Genomic DNA, 21318 nt, shown 5'->3' with positions numbered 1-21318 from the left:
GAAAAAGAATAATAACAGGAAAACCAAAAAGCACAACAGGTTCCAATGCACTTTTGGTACTGGGCCCCTCATTAAAAATGATAGAAAATCACAGGAGTGTAAACCTGTGCAGGGTTGTATTGTAAGTGTGAAAGAGTTTCAGTGTGAAGGAAGGTCCAGAAACCTCGAGCATCTGTATTCAATGTTGCCTGTGTGTTTTCAATTAGGACTCTGGCAGACAGTGTCTCTCAGAAGCCCAGCGATGCTGGACGTCTGCCTCGCACCAGCCGCTCGCATTCGGAGATTGCCGCTTGAGCATCACTTGTTCAGCTGGCCAATCGCAGGCCGCTCACATGATTATAAATACACACAGTGTTTGAAAACTAACGCTATGGGGGCCACTTTCAGCACACGTTTGACAGAAGCAGACATGCACGGGTATTGTGTGAGATGAGCGCACCTCTTTCCCATGTGCTTGTTGGCCACGGACAGGGAGGCCATGGCGGTCACGGTCTCCGCCTCATCGGTTTCACAACGCTGTGCCTCCAGCAACGAGTAGCCCAGAGTGGATGCAGAGCGCTCCAGTGAGCGCCAGTATTTACCTATGAAACAAATCAAGGTTAGAAGTCAAAATTTTTATATGACATAGTTTTTCAAACTATAAAAACAAGACAAAATCCGATTAATGACGAATGGGCAGAAATGCGTAAATTAGATTCTATACTCTAGCACATCATTTAGCATTTTCAAAGCAGCTTTAGAGTAAAAATATAATAGTACAGAGAGTGGAGATTAAAGTAAAATCACTACCAGTCGAAAGTTTGGAAATACTGAAATGTTTTTAATAATCCTAAAAATCGTTTAATCTCAATATGTATGCTTAATGTCCCCGTGAGCCAGAATTTGCGAGCGTTTTTACTTCCGTATTTTGACGCATTTCAAAGTGAAAAGGAATCTCTAATGAGAAAAATAGTGGCCGTGGCGTTCGTCTTTCTCTGCGATTTGATTGGATGTATAAAAACAGCCGTTGCATTTTTAAATGGAACAGGCAGCAGACTGACCGTTAAAGGGGAGGAGTTAACAGATGCTCCGCCCAAGCCGTCTAACAATACGTCATTTAAGATGGTTAGTCATTACAGGAAGGCCACTATTTACAATAAACGTTGTAATATTTCATGAAAAAATAGGCACTGTCATTTTTTATTTCATGGGACTTTAAATGTTTAAAAATACACATTTCATTCAGTAGAATTTGTATTTTGTTATATTGATGACTTGGACACAATAATAAAGAAAAAGCAGCCTGTAAGAGCCCTCAATACATGGAAATTCTTTCAATACTCTTAAAAAAGCTTCCAACACCATACGAAGAAGAGCGTTTGTAAACTCTAGTCGTTGGGTGGCTACTTTGAAGATGCTAAAACATAACATAGTTTGGATTTATTTTAGATGCTTTCATTTGCAACATAATTCTCACAGTTACAGTTGTGCTACTCTGTTGTTTTATTGAATTTACTTCTATTCTAAAAGGTGGAAAAGATGAAAATATAAAACAAAAAGGGACGGTTTCCCGGACAGGGGCTCAAATCTAGTCCCAGACTAACTTAAATGTTACATATCTTAAAATATATCAGCGTTATTGTTTTGTCTCAAGATGCCCAACAATAATGTTTTTTGTAACGTTTGTTTTTAAAAACAATTTAAACATTCTAATTTAACCAAGTCCTGGTTTAAGTTAATCCCTCTCCGGGAAACCACTCCTCAGTGTTTCCAAACTTTTGACTGTGTATACATTAGCATTACTAACTGAGGAAATAGACTGTAGTCTTACCATTATATTAAAAGCAATAGTAACAAAGTATAAAGCCTTAACCAACAAGACGCACACAGAACGCAGGATTTCTTGACTGCACTTTATTTTTAAGTTCAAACTTGTATTTCTCACAAGCGTGCACTCACTGTGAACTTCCAGCACTTTCTCCATGGACTGAACAGCGTTGGAGTTCGGCCTCTGTTGTAGCACTTCTTCTGGGAGAGGGTCCAGCTGAAATGAAAATCACATCTGACAGGTTACACATTTGACAGCACAAAGATTTCATAATAGACTGATATATCGGCCAGGCTGATAAATCCAAATTACGATTTATCAGCTTGAACACACAGGCCTGGTTATTTATAATGCACATGCATATGCTCTTCTAGACAACTGAAAGATGATGCTGTAAATCCTTTTCATCGGGTTGTTTACCTGGCATTAAACGCAACAACGCGGCTGTATTTACATTCTCACAGATGTGCTGAACGCCTTATTTAAAAATCTATACGAAGCAGACAATGAAGGGCTTTGTGCTTCATTACGGCGCGTAGGCAACGAAACCCTGAGACGACCCTCACGACAGCTCAGGGACCGGCAGAGCCAGAACCCGGAGGAAACAGTCAGTATACGACGCTGCATTCCTGCTGTGGAATGATTCCATTTCCCGCCGGCTGCATTTTTTCACCCCCGCACCAAAATTGAGAAAATGTATGGCCAAGTGTTTTATGTGCAAACATTAAAGGCAGAGGAAATGCATGCATCCTGTCATCCCTCCGTCACAAACCATTTGCATGAAAAAGAGAGAAACAAAAAGTGCATGAAACTAGGGTGGTGTTAGCGAGTGGAGATCGGCCGAGGTGAACGTTTTGATTTCATTAAAACAAATAAGATGAGGGTGCGAGGGCCGGAGGTGAAGAGGAAGAGAGGGACAATTTAATTCTGTGGCTATTCACGACAGACAGATCCATCAAACCCCTCTGCATTTCTAACGCTAAAATAAAGACCCCTAAATAAAAAAGTTGGGATGCACCGATACCATTTTTTAAATACCAAGTACGAGTACCAATATTTGTTCTGGTACTCGCCGATACTGATGCCTTTTCCTGTTTTTCTTTGGAGAGGTGGCAATTTTCCAAGCAAAACACAGTGAGACTAATACAAATAGAAGCTTTTTTTAATACAAATAACTCCACCTCAAGTTGTGAAAAAATAAATAATTTGATGTGCTTGTCACAAACTTTCAAAACAAAAACAACTTGTTATGGTATTGACAACATTAAAGGTTTTAATGACATTTTCTGTATGAAAATAATAAAATATGAATAAGTCCCTGAAAATAACACTAAATGTTAACATAAAATAGATTTAAGAATGGAATTGAGAAAGCTAAAACCTAAGAGGGAACACTCAAAACAGTAAAACTAACAATAAAATAATTCGCAGACAAAAAGACTTAAGACTCTTAGATCAGATACTGTTGGATGAGTCAAATTCAATGCATATCTCGGTTCAATTCTATACAAATATTCAAACACCTCCTAAAAACATTTCTAATGAACCTCACAAAAGCCAGCAAAAAATTTAATTGTGGATGCAACCATTTTGCTTTTCCTTTTTGTAGAAAAAAGCAGTGAAAATAAAGAAGATGCATAGAGAAAAGGATGAGAAAAGAATCAGGATACGACATGAGCCAAATTGGAACTACATGAGCACCAAAGCTCAACGTACAAACCACAAGTCAGAAATCTCCTTTCGTAGAGGTTGTGCGTACAAAAGTGTGTTGCTGAACTAGTGGAGGACTGCCACAGACTTCCAGTACCTCGCGTGTCAGGAGGAAAGTAAAAGTTCAAGATCCAAGGCTGGCAGAGACAAAGCTCACACGCCGGACAAAAGAGCCTTGTTCAGTCACTGGCAGGCCGATGCCCTCAACATGAGAGATCTAACGCATGCACCAGGACCATTCAGAGAAGAGATCGCTCACCTTCTGCCTCCAATGAAATTGATGGAGGGTCACATCTCATTGACATTTACTTTATAAGAACAACTTGACAGTACACTCCTAGAAGTACGCTCTTAGCAGTACACTTCGTAGTATATATTGCGCACATACATCTGTTATCTTATAACTTATAACATCTGTTATAAGTTGCCCATGCATGTATTAGACACGTATGAATTGCAATAATCTAAGTGTCGGAACAAAAGATCCATTCTATCTAAAAGCGGATGCTCACCCGGACCTGCCTGAAACGCCTCGTGTAACCAGACCCCCACAAATCTATGTCAGTTCATGGTATGATTTGACTAAGACCGCCTAAATGTATACCCGAGTAAGGTGGGCGTACCTGTCAGTACAATTGCTTTGGAACTTGATGTTCCAAATATGGTAAGAAGCGTTACATTACACACTGGTTAACTAGCCAATCACAGCACACCTCACTTATCAGAGCGATGAGCTTTGTAAAAAAATCTGTGCGTTTCTGAGAGGCGGGGCAAAGAGGAGATACAAACATGATCGGTATGTGGAAATACAGCGTTTTTAAACCTTTAATCGTGTTTACACATTGCATTACATCTAAAACAATTGATAATATTTGTTTTAGCCGTGTCATATGCCCCCTTTAAATTAAAGGGATGCTCAACCAAAACAATTTATCTCATCATTTGTGTTGTTCAAAACATGTTTATCGCTTTTTTGCCCGTGAAACACAAAAAAAGATATTTTGAGAAATGCTTTTTTGTGTCCATACAATAGAAGACAATTGGGATCAATGTTATTTGATTTACCAACATTCTTCAAAATATCTTCTTCATACAGGTTTGGAATGACATGATGAATTTTTATTTCTGGAAGAACTATCATTTTAAAAGAAATTACAAAACAACAACATGGAAAACTAAAACTTTAACTATAACCAATTTGGTTCTGACATTCTTTATATATAAAATTCTTTATATACCCAACTTAATTGTCCGTCATCTAAATGTGTCCTGAAAGCAACAAAATTCCCATGTGGAGGGATGAAAATCTGTGTGTGAGACCAGCTGGTCAACCCGTCAACCCGAGGTTGGATTGTAGGTCACCGCTCATCCCCCTGGAGCGCTCCCTCAGGAATCCCCCCGGCCCCTCAGCTCTCAAACCCCGCTGCAAGCCCGACTCTCCTGCCCTGGCACCGTCCGGGGGCGGGGGGGGGTTGGGTCCGATCTGTCCGTCAATGTGATGGACTGTCCTGCCGCGTATATATAAACTTTAATAGGTCCTGTCAGCGTGTGCCAAGGTGCCTGGCAGGTACCAAACACATGCCAGTAGCCGGCATACACAATGACAGTGGGATTGATTTGAATTCCACCCTGGCGGCTTTAGCGTGAGGGGCTTCACATTCTCAAGGAGAAAGAAGAGCTTCAGTTGAGACGGTTTTTGTCAACCTGCATGCGGTTGTATAAATCTTGTCAGAATGGGGTACGTCCTTCAAACATATGTATAGTTGAAGGCGAGCCAACTGGGGACGGAACGCACAGTAAGGTTACAGAAAGAACACTCAACAGAGGTGGAGGGAACCAAACCAATCAGAGGAAAAATGACTTCAGCATACATTTAGAGAACCGAATGTTGTTATTCTTCTAAAACATTTACATGACTTGTCAAGTGTTTTAAAAATAAGTCATTTCACTGCAGCCGTGTTGGTAAATCCCCTTCCATTCACACAAGTACAGGTCATGTTTTCTGTATCCAAAACAAAATATGCTATGAAAAAGAAAATCGGACATCACATGCCTCATGACCTTTGTACTTCTTTTAAAAGTGGGACTTTAGAAACCATATTTAGGGTTATATGTCACATTTGTAATCATATAGATCATCAGGGGTCTCAACATCTCATCTATTTTCAAAAGTTTAGGTTCACTTGAGTGAAATGTTTCTCCTTACAAAGCTTTTGATCTATAGGCATATGCAATCTGAAATAAGGTCAGTAGACAAAAATGAGTATTAATAAACTTCAATTACAAAAAACTAAAAAATTATAATTTCATTAAAATAATTTACTGTAAAAAAAGTTTTTAAATAGCTTGGACTGTATAATGAAGGAAATAATGGATGAAAAATCATGAATACAATTAAATCTCAAATTATATTTTAATTAAAAAAATCTTTATAATGAATGGCTTGGACTAACCAGTCAAGAAAAAAACATTAATACAATTGAATTACTGAAAATGATTGAAATAAATATTTTATACTTTATTTCTTAATACCTACTTTAATACAAATCTGAATAATAAAAAATAATGAAGAATCAGCAGCCAATAAGAAGCCAGAAAAGAAAACACACATTTTAGACTGCTGATTACAATTGATCTCATCATCCAACTTGGCAATACAACAATCAATCACTAATGTTCGCCTACAGGACTTTCACTGGATCTGCGCCGGCATATTTTCACACCCTCCTACACCCCATCAAGAACCCTGCGTTCAGCAAACCAGCGGCGTCTTGTGTGCCTTCTCAAAAGGGCAGTAAATCGCTTTCCTGCTCATTCTCCTCCACAACTGGTGAAACTGGTGGAACATTCTTCCTTACTCAGTCCGGTCAACCACATCTCTCACAACACTCAAAAACGACTTAAAACCCATCTCTACTGTGAATACTTGACAGACGAATAAAAAAGCACCTATTGTATTATTGCTCCTGTATGACATATCGCTGTATTGCTCCCTGAAGTCTCTGCAAGTCGCTTTGGATAAAAGCGTCTGCTAAATGACTAAATGTAAATCTCAAACTGTAAACTCGTATTAACCTAATGCAGTGACCTAGCAAACAGACTTTTTGCTTTACGAAACAGATGATTTCAGAAAATCCACCTCAGGCATCAAAGGTAAAAGCGTACATGTTTACTGTAGTTCTCGGGTAAATGCAGGGAGGGATTCATTGGTGCCTGGCAACAATTAGCCTATTAGGATGTTGTTTATCATATAATTGCTAATGACCACAATTTGGAGAACAACCTCTGCTTGCACACATCCATCAATGATTCGTGGGTGTAGGGCCGAAAGACGTCAGAGGAGAGGATCATTTAACCAATCGAACCTTTGATTACTCACGTAACGTTAAAAACATTGCGAGAGAATTTACCAGTAGTCTCCCATGATCTGACTCATTTTCACAATCCACATTATAACAGCGTCTCCGTCTCTCCACCGGCCGTAAAAGTGTATTTCTCACACCATCCCAGGCAGTTAAACGCTCAATATAATGACCAGAGTCGCTGTAAACCAACCCAATCATCCATCCTCAGCTGGACTATACGATGCTTGACTTACATTTCTAGTAACCGACCGAAGGTTTGGTTGAGCACCTGTTCTCCCACGAGGTGTACGTTCAAACACGCACAAAACACGCTTTCCAAAATTCTCAATGTCTAGTGACGTCCTCTCCTCGCTGCCCTATTCTTCACCTCTGTTAGCATGTGGCCTTTAATGCAATGATAAAACACCTGTTTCCTGCAATACTGATTACACTCTGGGGTTTGGTTTCTTAACATCCACAGACTTCATATCTGCTTCTCTTTCTTTGTGATGTCTTGCACAGGTTGTAAAAAAGACCCTTTGAAAGTCCGGTATGAAAAACATGCATTGAACATCTAAGGGGACATTAACATGACAACGATGTACGAAAAACTTTACGTTCACATACATATGTTGTCAAAACGTTGTCCAAACATTGTCAAAGCTACAAATTCAACTAAAAACACGATCATGCGTGCCAGGCCAGTAGTATGCAACATCACTTTTTAAAGAAACACTTTGTGCCTGTTGAGTCCTCTATAGGGCAGAGACGATGCAACCGTCCATTGACGTTGGCCGATAGTCATGACATGACGTTGTTGAGCCAGCATTGTGATTCCAACAAATGTTTCACTTTAGTCACGTGACGCCCCCTGCGCTGGGCTTCAAATCGTGTTGGAAAAAAATACGAACAAAGAGAATGGGCAAAAAACCTCACACTGTACAGATCAGGCTAGCCTGACTTTATAACTATATATAGAAGAAGCATATCTTCAGCTGGAACCTGAAAGCTAAAAGCGAAGAGAGGAACGGTGCCGGATGCTCCCCTCTGAACGTACTCCTGGGAGGACACTCGATAGGCAGCTGAAACTGGATTTACACAATAAAACAGGCTCTCACTGAGCTGTTTTAAAAACTTAATACCTCTCTCTACTTTTCCTGCTATGACAACAAGCCTTCCCACGGGGCAGACCGAAGATGAAGGCATCGCCAGACCGGCCCGCAGACTCAGAGTCTGCCGCTGCTGTTCCAATGAACCGTCACAGGCATACTTGTACGCTGGCTCAGGTAAACCGATTACGGTTATTGCATTAAGGCCGGCAATGCTCAGTTCCTTTCTGAAGCAAACACATCCAGTTAGCTTAGTGTATAGGTTTTCTGGCGAGGCTGTAGAGGCACACAATGACTTGTGGGTAAGCAAAAAAAGCCTTTCCTCCTCTCTTATCTTTAAAACACTATGGATAAAATTATACAAATGAAAATATATTTGGCCATTGTAGTTTGTTGAACAAGGCTAATGACGGTCATACAGTTTGCAGATTAAACACAATTTTGCTTTCTGCTTTTTTACACGTTCGACGAACACCAAGGTCACACGGATCTAATTCCCAACGCTCGAGGCCAAACAAACAACATCCCTTACAAACCTTCAGCGCCTGGTCTAACCGTTTTGTTTAGTTTCCTCTCATCCCCCGAAATCCACATGGAGCAGAGCCATCTAATCTTTTACTGTTCCAGGAATGTATTTACAAGCTTGTCTCAAGAGTTACAATAACACCAGAGACCCGGCCTCTGTTCTCTCATCTGACACTAAAAGTGGCATAAAGATTTTCAGTTTAGCAAGCCGCTGGGAAGACGTATAAAGTCAGTACGGGTGTTAAAGTCGGGATCCGCACACACCGGACTCTGTTGGTGGGGGGTGGGATGCCATTGAACGAGTTTAAGAGCCTCGCTGGGTCCGTGTGGATGGATTCAGCAGGTTCAATTAAAAACAAAGGCAGTGAGGGCGTGACACAGGGCTGCTATGTCACTCCCTCAAAAATAAGTTTCCTGAAGTTTGAAGGCCTGTCAATTCACTTAAGACTCTGTCAAATTGATCTGATACTATTTGACAAACTTTATATGACCCCCATAGTCATTTGGTTTCCTATTATAGTTGTCAATAGTGCCCCAGAACTGTTTGGATTCCCACATTCTTCCAAATACATTTTGTTGTGTTTAGCAGAAAAATGTATGAAAATCTTGTACGAATGAAACAGAGAATCAACTCAAGAACAAGAAAACCGATACTTATACAAAAATAAAACATTTTCTTCCGTATACTGTAACTTATTATGTTGCCTTCGCAGACGCCAAGGCAGCTCAAAAGATTTGGGAACAAATCCAAAACGAAAACTCATTTGATTCAGAGATACAAAGCCCTGAATAAACATGAGAAATAAAATATCGAGAGAGAGAAAGATGAGAAGAAAGCAAACATGATTCTGACTCTGATACGGAGACAAGTGGATGAATGATGCTCCAATGCTTCACTTGTCTTGTTTTGTGGAGTATAGACAGTAAACCGCTATTCTTTACTTCCCACCCTCATAGTGCACTGTATGATTTGTCAGCTCAACATTGGCGGTTGGCCAAGAAAAAGGGAGTAACTACACACCCCGTCAAACATCTACTCTGTGACACCCTATCCTAAAGCAGGGTGGGAGGATAGAGAAACGCTGGCCTGGGGCCATCGTGAGAGACCAGATGATGAAGCCATCACTTCAGGTCCACTGCTGTTAATGCCGTGCATGCATTCAATTCTAAATATGTGGGGACAATTATTTTTTTACGAGACAATAACGTCTGTGTTCATTTATTCTGAAAATGATTTTACCAAAATTTTTATTTAATTATCTATTGATTTAAGTACTTTAAGTCCACCATATGATTCACACATGGGATAATATTATGGCAGTATAACAGCAACAGCTATTGATCTGATCTGAATTGGCTCTTACCTCGTTTCCGAGTAAAGCAGAAACACATGCTTCAGACGCATCGCAAATGGCCGTGAGGTCGTGACCTCCCTCCAGGGCGAGCACCAGCCGACCGCCGGCCAGTACCATCAGCTGCTTGGTCAGGTAGCCAAAACCTGCCAATGGAGAGAGATAATGCAAGTGAGGGTTAGAGCTCGCACAGAAACTCGGCTGGACCGTGATCAAAGAACGTGTATTACGTCACATTTTCTGTTTTTAAAAGACAGCGCAGTGGATTTCCTGAGCCTTAACATAATACAAGGCAGGTTTAATTTTAATATATGTGGCTTTAGTATTTTGGCTCCAGGCGTCCTTTGAACTTTTTGTTTGATGTCATGTTTGAATATACGCATCCGACTTTACCCCACCAAACCTTTTAAATGAAAAATCATATTTAAGGCCACTTTAGGTTCATTTAATTGTTTTTCATTCTTCACTGGCACGACAGGGCCAGTATACAGTAAAGCCCATTCAGTGTCTCATATGAAGCTCTGCATACAGAATACAATCTTGCTTATTGATATTGTGTGAATATTACACATATAATTATATGGTGTAAAAAAACGAAATCATTTAGAAAAGAAACGCAAAACAAATTTTGTCTGATACCATGATTTTAAATATATTATTACAATTCGAATAGACATCACATTTAATAAACACATTTTGACCATGATAATTGTAGTGAAAATCTGATATTGTGACTATACTAATAAATATACAAGATAATATTTATATTATAAATCCAAAAAATATTTAAAAAAAGAAGAATATTTATCTACTGTCTATGCAGCATGTTTACCCCAGGCTCTGGATTAATTTCCATCCTTGGTATGCGTTTAATGTGCTTGCCTCGTGCGTATCTTTTTTTAAGATAAGCGTGCTGAAAAAACGGAAAAAAGTCAACGCTGTCACAGGTCATTGAGCTGTTCTAAGATCAGCGTCTGCAGGAATCTGATTTAAAGTGTTTTATCAGCAGGAACGGCACAAATTCACAGCGCATAACCTGCATGTCTTTAGAGTCTGGCTAAATGTTTTAAGCGACGTCCCCCCGCCCTGAGAAAGCAGAACGGTGTTTTTACATAGTGTGCATTTGTTCAAGCACTCGCATACGGACAGCCTTCGCTTCGAGATGTAATCTACAAGGGTCGAGCCTTAAAAAGCAAGTAAAGCCCTCTAACAGGATAAAAGCAATCTTCTGGACCCCAATACCAAGTGTTTCACAATCGCTGAGTGTTTGATTTAGAAGCAAGTCTAGAATGCCATCTTGATGCTCTGCACGCATGGGAACAAAAACGAAAAAACATCAGGGGTCTGAACATTTGAGAAAGAATAACTGGTAAAATACCTCCCTTTCGGGAGAGCAGAGTGTGGTCTCTTGTTTTTGTGGCATTAGCGCATGATAAATTGAACTAAAGCATTGAGACATGAAAAACGAGAGAGAGGGATGTCAATGACTCATTTTTTAGCACCGTAGCCTTAGGAGTGGAAAAAGTTCTTCATCCCATGACAATCATCATGAACACAGTGAATCAGAGAATACTCACATTTGGCCGTTAGTTTGTATCCTCCTAGTGGTGGCAGATGCCCCTCCACAGCATCAAAGCCTGAAGAAACCAGCACCACGTCTGGAGCGAACTCGTTGGCTATTGGCATCACCACCGTCCTTTAAAAGCAAACACACAAAAAGACTACTTGAGTTTCTTAAAGGAACCGTGTGTTCAAAATAATCACTTTGTCTTCATTTACTGACTCGTGTTTTTCTTCTGTGTAACACAAATGACTTTTTTATAGCAGTATGTCCAACCTACGCTTTTCTGGACAATGAAAATGAATGGTGACCCAACAGCTAAGATTTAATCGACAACATTTCCTAAATTTAATTGTCATTATTAAAGCTTAACAGCTCCAGTCCCCATTCACTTTCACTGTAGGAAAAACACAAACAAGAGATTATTCAGAACATCATATTTTGGGTTTCACAGATGAAAAAAGCCAAACCTTTTTGGAAAGACACGAGGGTGAGTAAACCATGACTGTCTTTTTTTGGGTGAATAATCATTCATGTCAAACAACTCCGTGATTAATGTGAAACGGTGCTATTGTGCAGTTAAATTTTGTCTAAACTTCCCCAAAATACCAGTAACCATCACAGAAAGAGCAGAAACATTTAGATTCCAAGAAACAAGAACAGATTCATTGAGTGATTCATGGGACGACTGTGGGTTTAACGGCCCATTCTGTGGTCAAGTTTTGATTCCCAACCCAAAATTGGCTTTTAGCACAGACAGCCGTTGGACTCGCCGGCCTAGAGCTCAACAGAGGTCGTATGACAACATGACTGGGGTGTGTGCATAGCGTGAAAACAATCCCAGCTCCCCCGTCCACGCCGTCTGTAAGACGCACACAAAACACACACATTCGTGAGTTCGCACGAGCACGAACCCTCCTGTTCAGTTTATCTTGGCAAATCCAGTCGGTCTTTGTACGGGTCATCAAAGCTTGTGTCGGAAGAAGACGACACGCACGTTGATTAGGCTGAAGGATATTCTGACTCGGTTGTAGCCAGACCCTGCATTCTTTCAGGGCTCACAGCTGTGAGGCTATATTAAGATGACAGATTTCTCTCTGAACTGCAGCTGGATATATAACTGGGCTTGGTGGGGCGAGAGGCTTGGCGCTGTTTGCTTCAGTGTAGGTGTAATGTAGTTGACTCTATACACTTGATTTGTGTAAGGCTTTGTCTCTACGGCCAAGATCCGGTCAAAGAGTCTCTGCAGTAGATGTTCTCCGTGGAATCATTAGGGCCTTAACATATTTCTACCAATCTGCATTCGGGTCAATGATAGGATTGTCGCCATGCCAATTTTAAAATACAAATAAATAATATTTATTGCAGTTTATAAAATAGATTTTAGTGTTTTTCATCTATGAATTGGCCATAGCCTTAAAAATGTCATGTGGTGTGACAGTAACTTATCTTAATATAATTGCTTTTCCTTGACAACATTTTTTTTCATATCTTTAGGGTTTAGAAACACATTTACATTTAGTCATTTTGCAGACACTTTTATCCAAAGCGACTTACAAAGAGTTCGGGGAAACATAGTATTTGCATTCTTTGAGTTGGAAATCTCATATTTTTCTTAAACAAATTTTTCCTGAAAATCACATACAATTGATTTAAATGTTATAAAAATAACATTCACTTAAGGATACTGTATCAGATCTTCACATTTCAGACACAAATTTTGATATGTCTTTTTTATTTTACACAATTATTGGTCGCACCACATGATAAGTGGTCATTATACGTCATTGACCCACATACAAAACACTATATAAGCAAATCCTTGCATATAAACACAGCATAGTTTACAATAATAAAGGAATGCAATAATTGGCAAAAATGACGTCCAACTTTGGTCATTTGACGCCTTCTCTTTTTATTCAAATTTATTATTAAAGATATATTAAAAGCTTTGAATTTATTTTGCATTGGTGTGTTTGGAGCATAAACCGAAGCTCATCTTTGAGATGAATTAAAGGAGGCTTGGGAAATAAATACATAGGATAAACAAGGATCAACGAATATTAAAAACAGAGCAATATATAGTCAATGTTTGTCTTTCGACATGCATCATAAAGTGATGCTTTAATCAAACCTGAGGGGACATGAAAAGCATACATTGCACAAAATATCCTCTCTGGGCATCACTTTTGGGCACTTCGTCCTAGTGTGCAATATGTAGTTCCCATTCATTACTGATCAAAAGTTTAGGATCATGTACTTTCAGTAATCTTAAGTAATGGGCAATTCCGTGAAAATGTCAACATTACCATGAAAAAATCACGCTTTTACCAAAGGTTTTTCACAGATATTAACATTTGGCATTTCGAATAAGCATGTGATGTCTCTCTTCAAGTTTTTAAAGCATTCGCATTATTTTTAGTGCATGATTCTTCACAGGGAGGTAAGGGCCATTTTCAGGATCGTCACATCCATAACGGCACATATTCCTCATAAATGGGCAAATGAAAATAAAGTCACTAGCCACTTTTATGTTTTATGAAGAATTATCCCTTCTTCACTTATGGGGTATTATTGCTTCAGGTTTGTGCATTTTAGATCACAGAAATCCTACGAGGTTTGTCGCCTCTTTTTGTGTCACATCCATCACGCATGTTTATTTCTCCTTTTAAAAATAGAAAACTTGTGCTTAGACTGACATTTTTCTGATGTTTAGACTCGATAAACAAGGGTTTAGTAACATACATACAAATGGTTCAGTATATTGGTAACTAATAGATTATCCGAACGTTTTGACATCACCTGGTATTATTTTCCACATTATAGAAAATTTAAAAATGTAACTGGGGAATATGGGAAAAAAATAAACGGTAACTGGAAAATGACATTTTTTAACACCATCAAAGTAGCCACGCCCTGCCTAGCATTTACAAATGTGCTCTTGCTATTTTTTCAACCAATTTATTTTTGAGGTATTTAACCAAGAATAAGGTTTATGTTAAAGGACTCAAACTTCTGACTGGTATTGCACAGTATGCAATAATAACAGACAGAGTTAACTCTTATGCCAAGTTGCACAATGCACTTCAGCTAGAGTTGGATGTGGTTGGAGCTTCATTGGTCTCTGGAATATGGCACTTGTCCTCTCGCCACAGGTGGGCAGAAGGCCCAGCTTCTAAGATGGCCAAAGTCCACAGCTGTGCCTCATACTTTCCATTCTAAACCAGCTAACCTCACCTCAATTACACCCTGCGCCCCACACCAAGACAGCTGACTGCACTGCCCGACTTATACGGGGGTCTAAGGCTGAGGGCGGATGAGAGTCGAACAGTGTTCTGCGTCACAGAAAACCGGTCGAAGTGACATCACGTGGCCTGTAGATGTTTTCAGAGTCGTAGGAGGAATTGCCGTGGTGTCTGTGTGGGCAATCGACAGGAAGGACCAGAAGTGAAAGGGCGTCCAAAGCAAACCTAAAATCTCTTGATATTATTTTGACAGACAACAGTGAGTCGTGTCAGTACATGCTGAGGTCTTTTAAGCAGTGGATAAACACGAAAATTGCAGGTTTGAAGCAAAAATATTCACAGCATCGCCAGCCACTTTAAAAGTCAAGCTTTTTCTAAGACAGGGTTAAAGGAAAGGCTCACCTAAAAATGTTTTTAAAAAGTCTCAACAAATGAACTGGTGCTTTTTTACATTTTTATTAAAGAGCGAGGGTATGTGAGGATGCTTAAATGATCTGACACTTTAGATTTTATGGTGAAATGTGTCTGGTCAAGATCTTCGGTTGGAAAATCTATTAATGAGAGTTGAATTCCCCGACATAGCCAAAAAGGCAGCGTTGCTGTCTTACCCACACGGTCACACTTTCCATCACAGGTGACACCTCACACACAGACTCCCGACCTGCCAGAAACAGCAGCGGGACGCCCACAGCAAACCCCGACTACTCTCCCTTCCTCCAGTCTAGCCACGGGCAAATTATAATTTCTACATACATGTCGCAGGCATTCTGAGGACAGCCACAGACACCGAGAGGGGTCCTCAGAATGACAGCAGTGAAGCCAGAACCTTCCGTCCTAGTCTTTGATGTTCTAGCTGAGACGAGCAAACTTCACAACGTCCGCCAAAACTGCTTGCATCACCGCATTCCCTCCACATCTCTCTGTGCCACAAAAAAACGCAGCGTTCCTCCAAAACCCGCACGATCAATTATCAACCCAGTGTGGAAAACTCTTCTTTAAAGTCATGAATCAGACGGGAGATGAAAAAGACCTTCGCTAATTAAGCCAAAGATGCTGAGATTTATGACCTACAGAGCGGCGCTGCATCCCTCTTCGGGTGAGAGCCGTCCAAAACGCTCGTCTCTGCTGACTGTCAGCGTATTTGCTGGTTTTATTACTGTTGCTTCTGACGGTCATGATCATTCCACAACTTCAATCCAATGGACTCAAAAACAGAGATGAATCACTGGCAGGACCACACAGATCCAAACGCACACAAATCAAATCAAACTATAACGGCGCTGCTTGAATGAATAGCCAACCAATCTGACTTAGGGAAGCCTGTTGAATTAACCTTCGCATCCACCTCCATCCGAGGAATTTCTTAAGGGACACAGACTGTAAGACACATTCTTGAATTCGAGAATTGCCTAAAACGCACAACATGACAAGGTAAACATGATACCAAAGGACTGACTGCTGTTTACGAAAAAACACAAGGGAAATTCTTACAGAGATTCGCCCACAGAGGAGGTTCTAGAAAGGGAAGTCCAGAAGTCATTTTTCATGAGAAGATAGAGCCTCTGCCAAATCCTTTTGACCTTTTAGGTCTATTCGGCTATTATTTACAAACCCTTTAAAACCTCTCCTCTTCAAAGTCAATATCATAACAAATACTGCACAGTTCTTTTTAATATTTTGAATAAATATTTCTAGCAATATGATTTTGGTAACGATAAGGTAATGTATTAAGAATAAACTAATAATGAACAATACTTCTACGGCTTTTATAAATCTCAGTTTATTTTCATATCAGCATTTACTAATACACATTTCAAATAAATGTAGAAATGTTTACTAAATGTACAATGAACTAACATGGACAACTTTTGGTATTAACAAAGATTAACAAATTCCTAGTTCTTGATAGCATATGCCTTTACTAATGTTAACAAAAGCAAGCTTACTGTAAAGAGTTACCGTGATTACTTTTACAGCGGCCCAAACTGAAAAATATTTTTTTTCCTTATAAAAACAAAAGATGTTTAAAAATTTCACGAAATTCCTTGACTTCTCCACATCTAAAAACCACAATTCCCTGATTTGCCTAATCGTCCAGGATTTCCATGACCTGTAAAGACAGCGAGTGCAGTCGGTGAGCATGCATCCCACAGCAGCGCTCTCATCAGTCATGAAGTCACTCTCCACAGAGAGACGGCCTCACACGCTGCACCTGAACACAGTATCACGTTCCCTTCAAACTCGCATGCGGGGGCCCCTTCACATCCAGCGTAGCATCCATCTGACAGTCAGACCGGCAAATGACAACTCGCAGAGAGCATATCTGAAGTCTGCGGTCTGGACTCTACATTTACTCATGACACGAATAAAGGAAATATCTGGATTCTCTCACCAACCCTTCAAATGAAATTCAAGGGCAAAAAGAAGACATCGTTGCAAATATTCAACAACGTGATAAAATACTTCAATGAATTTTCATCATGAAAGGCAAGACATATACGAGTAGTGATGAATCATATTGGCAACGACAATAGTTGGTTTGTATGGACAATTTAAGATTATTGACATTTAGTCTTTAGAAAACCTTGTCAAAAGATACTTTTTATGTTTTAAATGATTTAATTGATCTAGATAATGCTGGCCATTGGTTCAGAATAAACCAAGTATTAAATTAGAACTTTATTTTAGTCTTTTGTCATATCATTTTTAGCATTCATATTGCAAAATGCATTTACGACCATTTAATAATTTTGTCAATATTATTTTAATCCTTTTTTGTCAATCACATATTAGTGCCTCAACTTATTTCATTTTATTGCTTGGTTTTTTCAAACAGTGCTTATATTTATGATTATATTTATATAGTGTAAATTATCTGAATTGTTTTAATAGTTCTGGTTTTAGTAAACATTAAAAATGGCCGTGGTTTGTCCTTCTCACCACTGCTTCATTTTGAACTGTTCATTAGGATGGAAGTTGAATGAGAGTACAGGATATATGTTTGCCGGACATACCGTAATGTAAAAATCTGTTTATCCCAAACACCATTGTCCAAGAAACCCTTTCCTATCATTGCACGAACATGACAAATTTCATCCTCCAACTCTCATCAGCTTCACCAGAATACACCAACTCTCTATCCTCTTCCACTGTCCTGTGCCAAAAACCTCCTTCAGGGAACTTTCTGTCATGTTTGCCGGGGGATCTGAACCTGAAGAGCGGACAGGCAGAGGAGAAAGATTCAACCATGACGTGCAGGATGAGGCCTGGATTTATGACTGGTAATTAGCATTAGTCTGCACAAATTTCCTTGCAATGGACTGAGACAAATTACACGGACTGGAGGCAAGCTGAGGAACCCATGAGTCTCTCGAAAACCGATCCGACCTGGCGGGTCCACCTAATCCCGGCGCTGAAACACGCCAGGAGCGGTTTGGAGCAGAAGCATCCCGGCACTTGTGAAACCAAAAATGACCAGTGAAGGGTTAATGTAGCCATGGCTATCCATCAGATTCAAAGGCTTTTCCAATAGCTCCCCCTTCCAAAAAAAAGCGAGAAAGCAAAGAGTAAGGGGAGGGGGACTTCAAAGCCTTGTCATCTGGCATTGCAAAGAGCTGGTTTGAATTAACTTAAATTCTCCTTTCTGTTTCCAAGTTCATGGTTAGAGTGCCTGGGCTTCTGGTTTTCATTAGAGCCAATTTTCTTATCTTTTTTCTTCCTCCTTTCTTCATCCCAGGGTTGATCCCCTGCGAATGCAACGTGGCACTGGCCGGGTCCACATGAGAAGGTGCTGCCCGTAAGGCAAACACAGTCTCGAAGGGCACCGCTGAGGAGGAAAAAATGGAAGAACAAGAAAGAGGCATACACGAAGAGAGAGAGAGTGATAAGTTGGAAAGAAAATAGGACAATTCGACTTTTAGAAAAGACATAAACTAACCACTAAAATTTAACTGCTTGAGTTTAATAAAAAGTTTAACAAAATTTACTCAAACGATAAGAAAAATCAAACGAGATAAAAAAAATAACAAAGAAGGAATAGTGAATGCACAAATAAGTGAGTGAAAGTGAGTGAAAGACCATGAATATCTCCGGCCCTGGTCCCTCAAGATCGCTACATCACACATTAAGAAAAGTTTGTAGCAGATCAAGTGATGACAAAGAGCACGACAGAGACAAAAAGAAAAGAAGACAAGTCAAGAGGTCCTCGATTGAGTGGACACATGACTGCTGTAGTACACATATAACTGAACGTTCAGGCAAGACACTATAAACCCAAGAGATCATTTCATCTCATTCAAAGAGTCATCACTCAACATTTTCATGAGGATATTTACACTCAATTCATTGAAACTAACGCATCTGATGTTCCTCTACCTTAACTGGTAGAGCACAGAACAAACAACGCCAAAGATTGTGGGATGATTGATTCCCAGGGAACACAAGTGTGTCCGCTGCACCCCTGTTTGTTTTGAATGAAAGTGCCTGCCAAATGCACACATGTAAATCGAGGTGGTCCTCAAACAAATCCACAAATTACAGTTAGACAAATCCAGCAGACATCTCCACCGGGGTATGAACACGTTCTGGGTGGGACGCCGGATGAGACAGAAGCAGAGGTAGAAGAGGAAGCTGCTGGTGAATCAGTATGAATGAAACGGTGAAGATCCGCGCCAGGGCATGAGTACACGAGCTGGCAAAACCTAAACCAGTGAGTCATATGGCAGCATTGAGCATGTGAATCAGAGCGCTCACATTCATAATAACATCTCTGCGGTCTTCACCGAGCATTAAATTGAAGCTCATCTGTTCAAACACTAATCTCAAATACTGTAACACTACGTTCAGCATAATGTCTGGTCAAAAACACCAAAAGGGTGAATAAATGATTTTTAGTTCCTCTTAAATGCAACTATAAGAGCAAAAGGGACATCATACAGATCACAGAGAAGACCAAACCACTAATGGATAACCAAATACTTGAGCATCTTTATAAAGGTCTCGGGTCAGAAGCGTGAACGGGTCGGACTCAGCTGGCATTACTTAGACCCTGCGTGAGGAAAGTCTGCTGAAGTGAGTTTATCGAAGACGCGTTAGCGAGAGATTTACGACGACGTTCGGACAGAAGAGGAGCGAACGCAGAGTACGATTGGGCGGAAGAGAAGGAGGTGGCGGAATTGAAAAAAGAAGGATGAGCCAGACTTATCCCGTCTTATCATCGACCTGCCGGGGGCCATATTTTAGCCGTCTACCTGCCGAAACAGCCTGTACTTGTTGGGCACGGAGGCCCCTCTTTAAAGAGCGTCTCGAATCGGCCGTGCGCCCGCACCCTGAAGGAGGGGGTTATTAATAGCCCCAAACACCGATGCTAATGGGGCTCAGCTTTACTGGCATGCCATCAAAGACTCCCAACAGCCACGGCTACACATAAAAAGGACAGTTCAAGGGATGAGCAGCATTTATACAAATTGTTACAAGACATTGTTGTGAAAGTTCTCGCACGTCTCTCCGAGGACCCTCTGCAGCTGTGAAAAGCTCTGTGAAAAGGGGTTTTGCTTGGGGCTTTTCAAACCGTTTGGCTGTCATATGGCTGTTAGTACGGGGATGATAAACCTCTCGAGAGAGTGACAATGGCACTCTAATGTTGGGTTTGTTCCAAAACCAAGTCTTGTTACCAAATTACCAAACGGAATTCACAAATGAGTCCCACAATGCACTGCGATAAGTGAAAATGTTGGATTTGAAATGGTCTCAACTTCACAATTTATCACAGTTAACTCTAATTGATCAAAATAATTCGCGATAACAATATTATCACAATATCTATTGAATTGTTTTTTTACATGGCACCGAGCTAGGGATAACACCCCAAAACACCAAATAACGCACCAAAAGATGTTTGAGATATACATTATGTATTGTCGGGACTAATGTTCGGCGCTACGCCATTCTCTGCTTAACGCATTTTTATAAATAAATAACTGAATAAATACATTTATCTTTAACTTTACGTTTTCTCTTTTTTGGTGACTCAAAATGTCAATATAAGGGGGCGGAGAGAGAGCCAATGGCTCTTAAGGCAAAACTTGAATTATTTACAATATTATCATATGTTTAGAATTAACACCACACCGATAATTGTGGTTTTAAATATTACGGTTATTGAAAATACCGGTAGTAAGGAGCGAGTTGAAATATTGAGTTGTTAGGACACTGCTTTATGAATGTAGTAGCCAATAATGCATCTCACCAAGCTTGAGAACAGAGCGTTTGTTTCTTAAAAATATATTTTACGATTTATTGCCTGCCGCAGCATTTCTTAATGTTCTTCCTATAAATCTTTCTTAACTGAAAAATGCAGGCTAGCGGACCCCTGCACATCAAATCAAAGTGTTGCAGTATGTAAGAGAAGAAAGGTTTCTGTAAGTTTCCCTCGTTTATCACATCCTTTTCTCCAGTTATTGCCGATGTGAAATACACTCTTTCTATTGGCAGTGAGGTCACCGGGCCAGCACGGCCAATAAAAGGGCATCGCCTTTAGATAAATTCTGCACTAAACAGGCCACTCTTTGCCATATGTGCCCACATAAAATCACAGAATGTAAAGCTGATGGAAATATAAATAGGTCTAGTAAATAAATAACTATTTAAAAAAATAAATCTAAAAA

General features: G+C 40.0%; 1 protein-coding gene across 4 annotated transcripts in view; it reads right to left on the bottom strand.

The window, feature by feature from the left end:
* Positions 1–21318, bottom strand: part of hdac4 (histone deacetylase 4) — a 142531-nt gene that overhangs the window by 4608 nt on the left and 116605 nt on the right. For all 4 annotated transcript variants that reach the window (XM_079465042.1, XM_079465043.1, XM_079465044.1 and 1 more), the window contains 4 exons: positions 11425–11543; positions 9860–9993; positions 1939–2023; positions 440–581 (listed from right to left, as the gene is read on the bottom strand). In XM_079465042.1, the coding sequence (XP_079321168.1) occupies positions 440–581; positions 1939–2023; positions 9860–9993; positions 11425–11543 (480 nt within the window). The remainder of the gene's footprint in view (positions 1–439; positions 582–1938; positions 2024–9859; positions 9994–11424; positions 11544–21318) is intronic.

The sequence above is a fragment of the Barbatula barbatula genome (assembly GCF_947034865.1).
Source record: "Barbatula barbatula genome assembly, chromosome: 9".
NCBI lineage: Eukaryota > Metazoa > Chordata > Actinopteri > Cypriniformes > Nemacheilidae > Barbatula > Barbatula barbatula.
The sequence above is the reverse complement of the archived record's forward strand: the minus strand, read 5'-3'. Positions and strand labels throughout refer to the sequence as shown.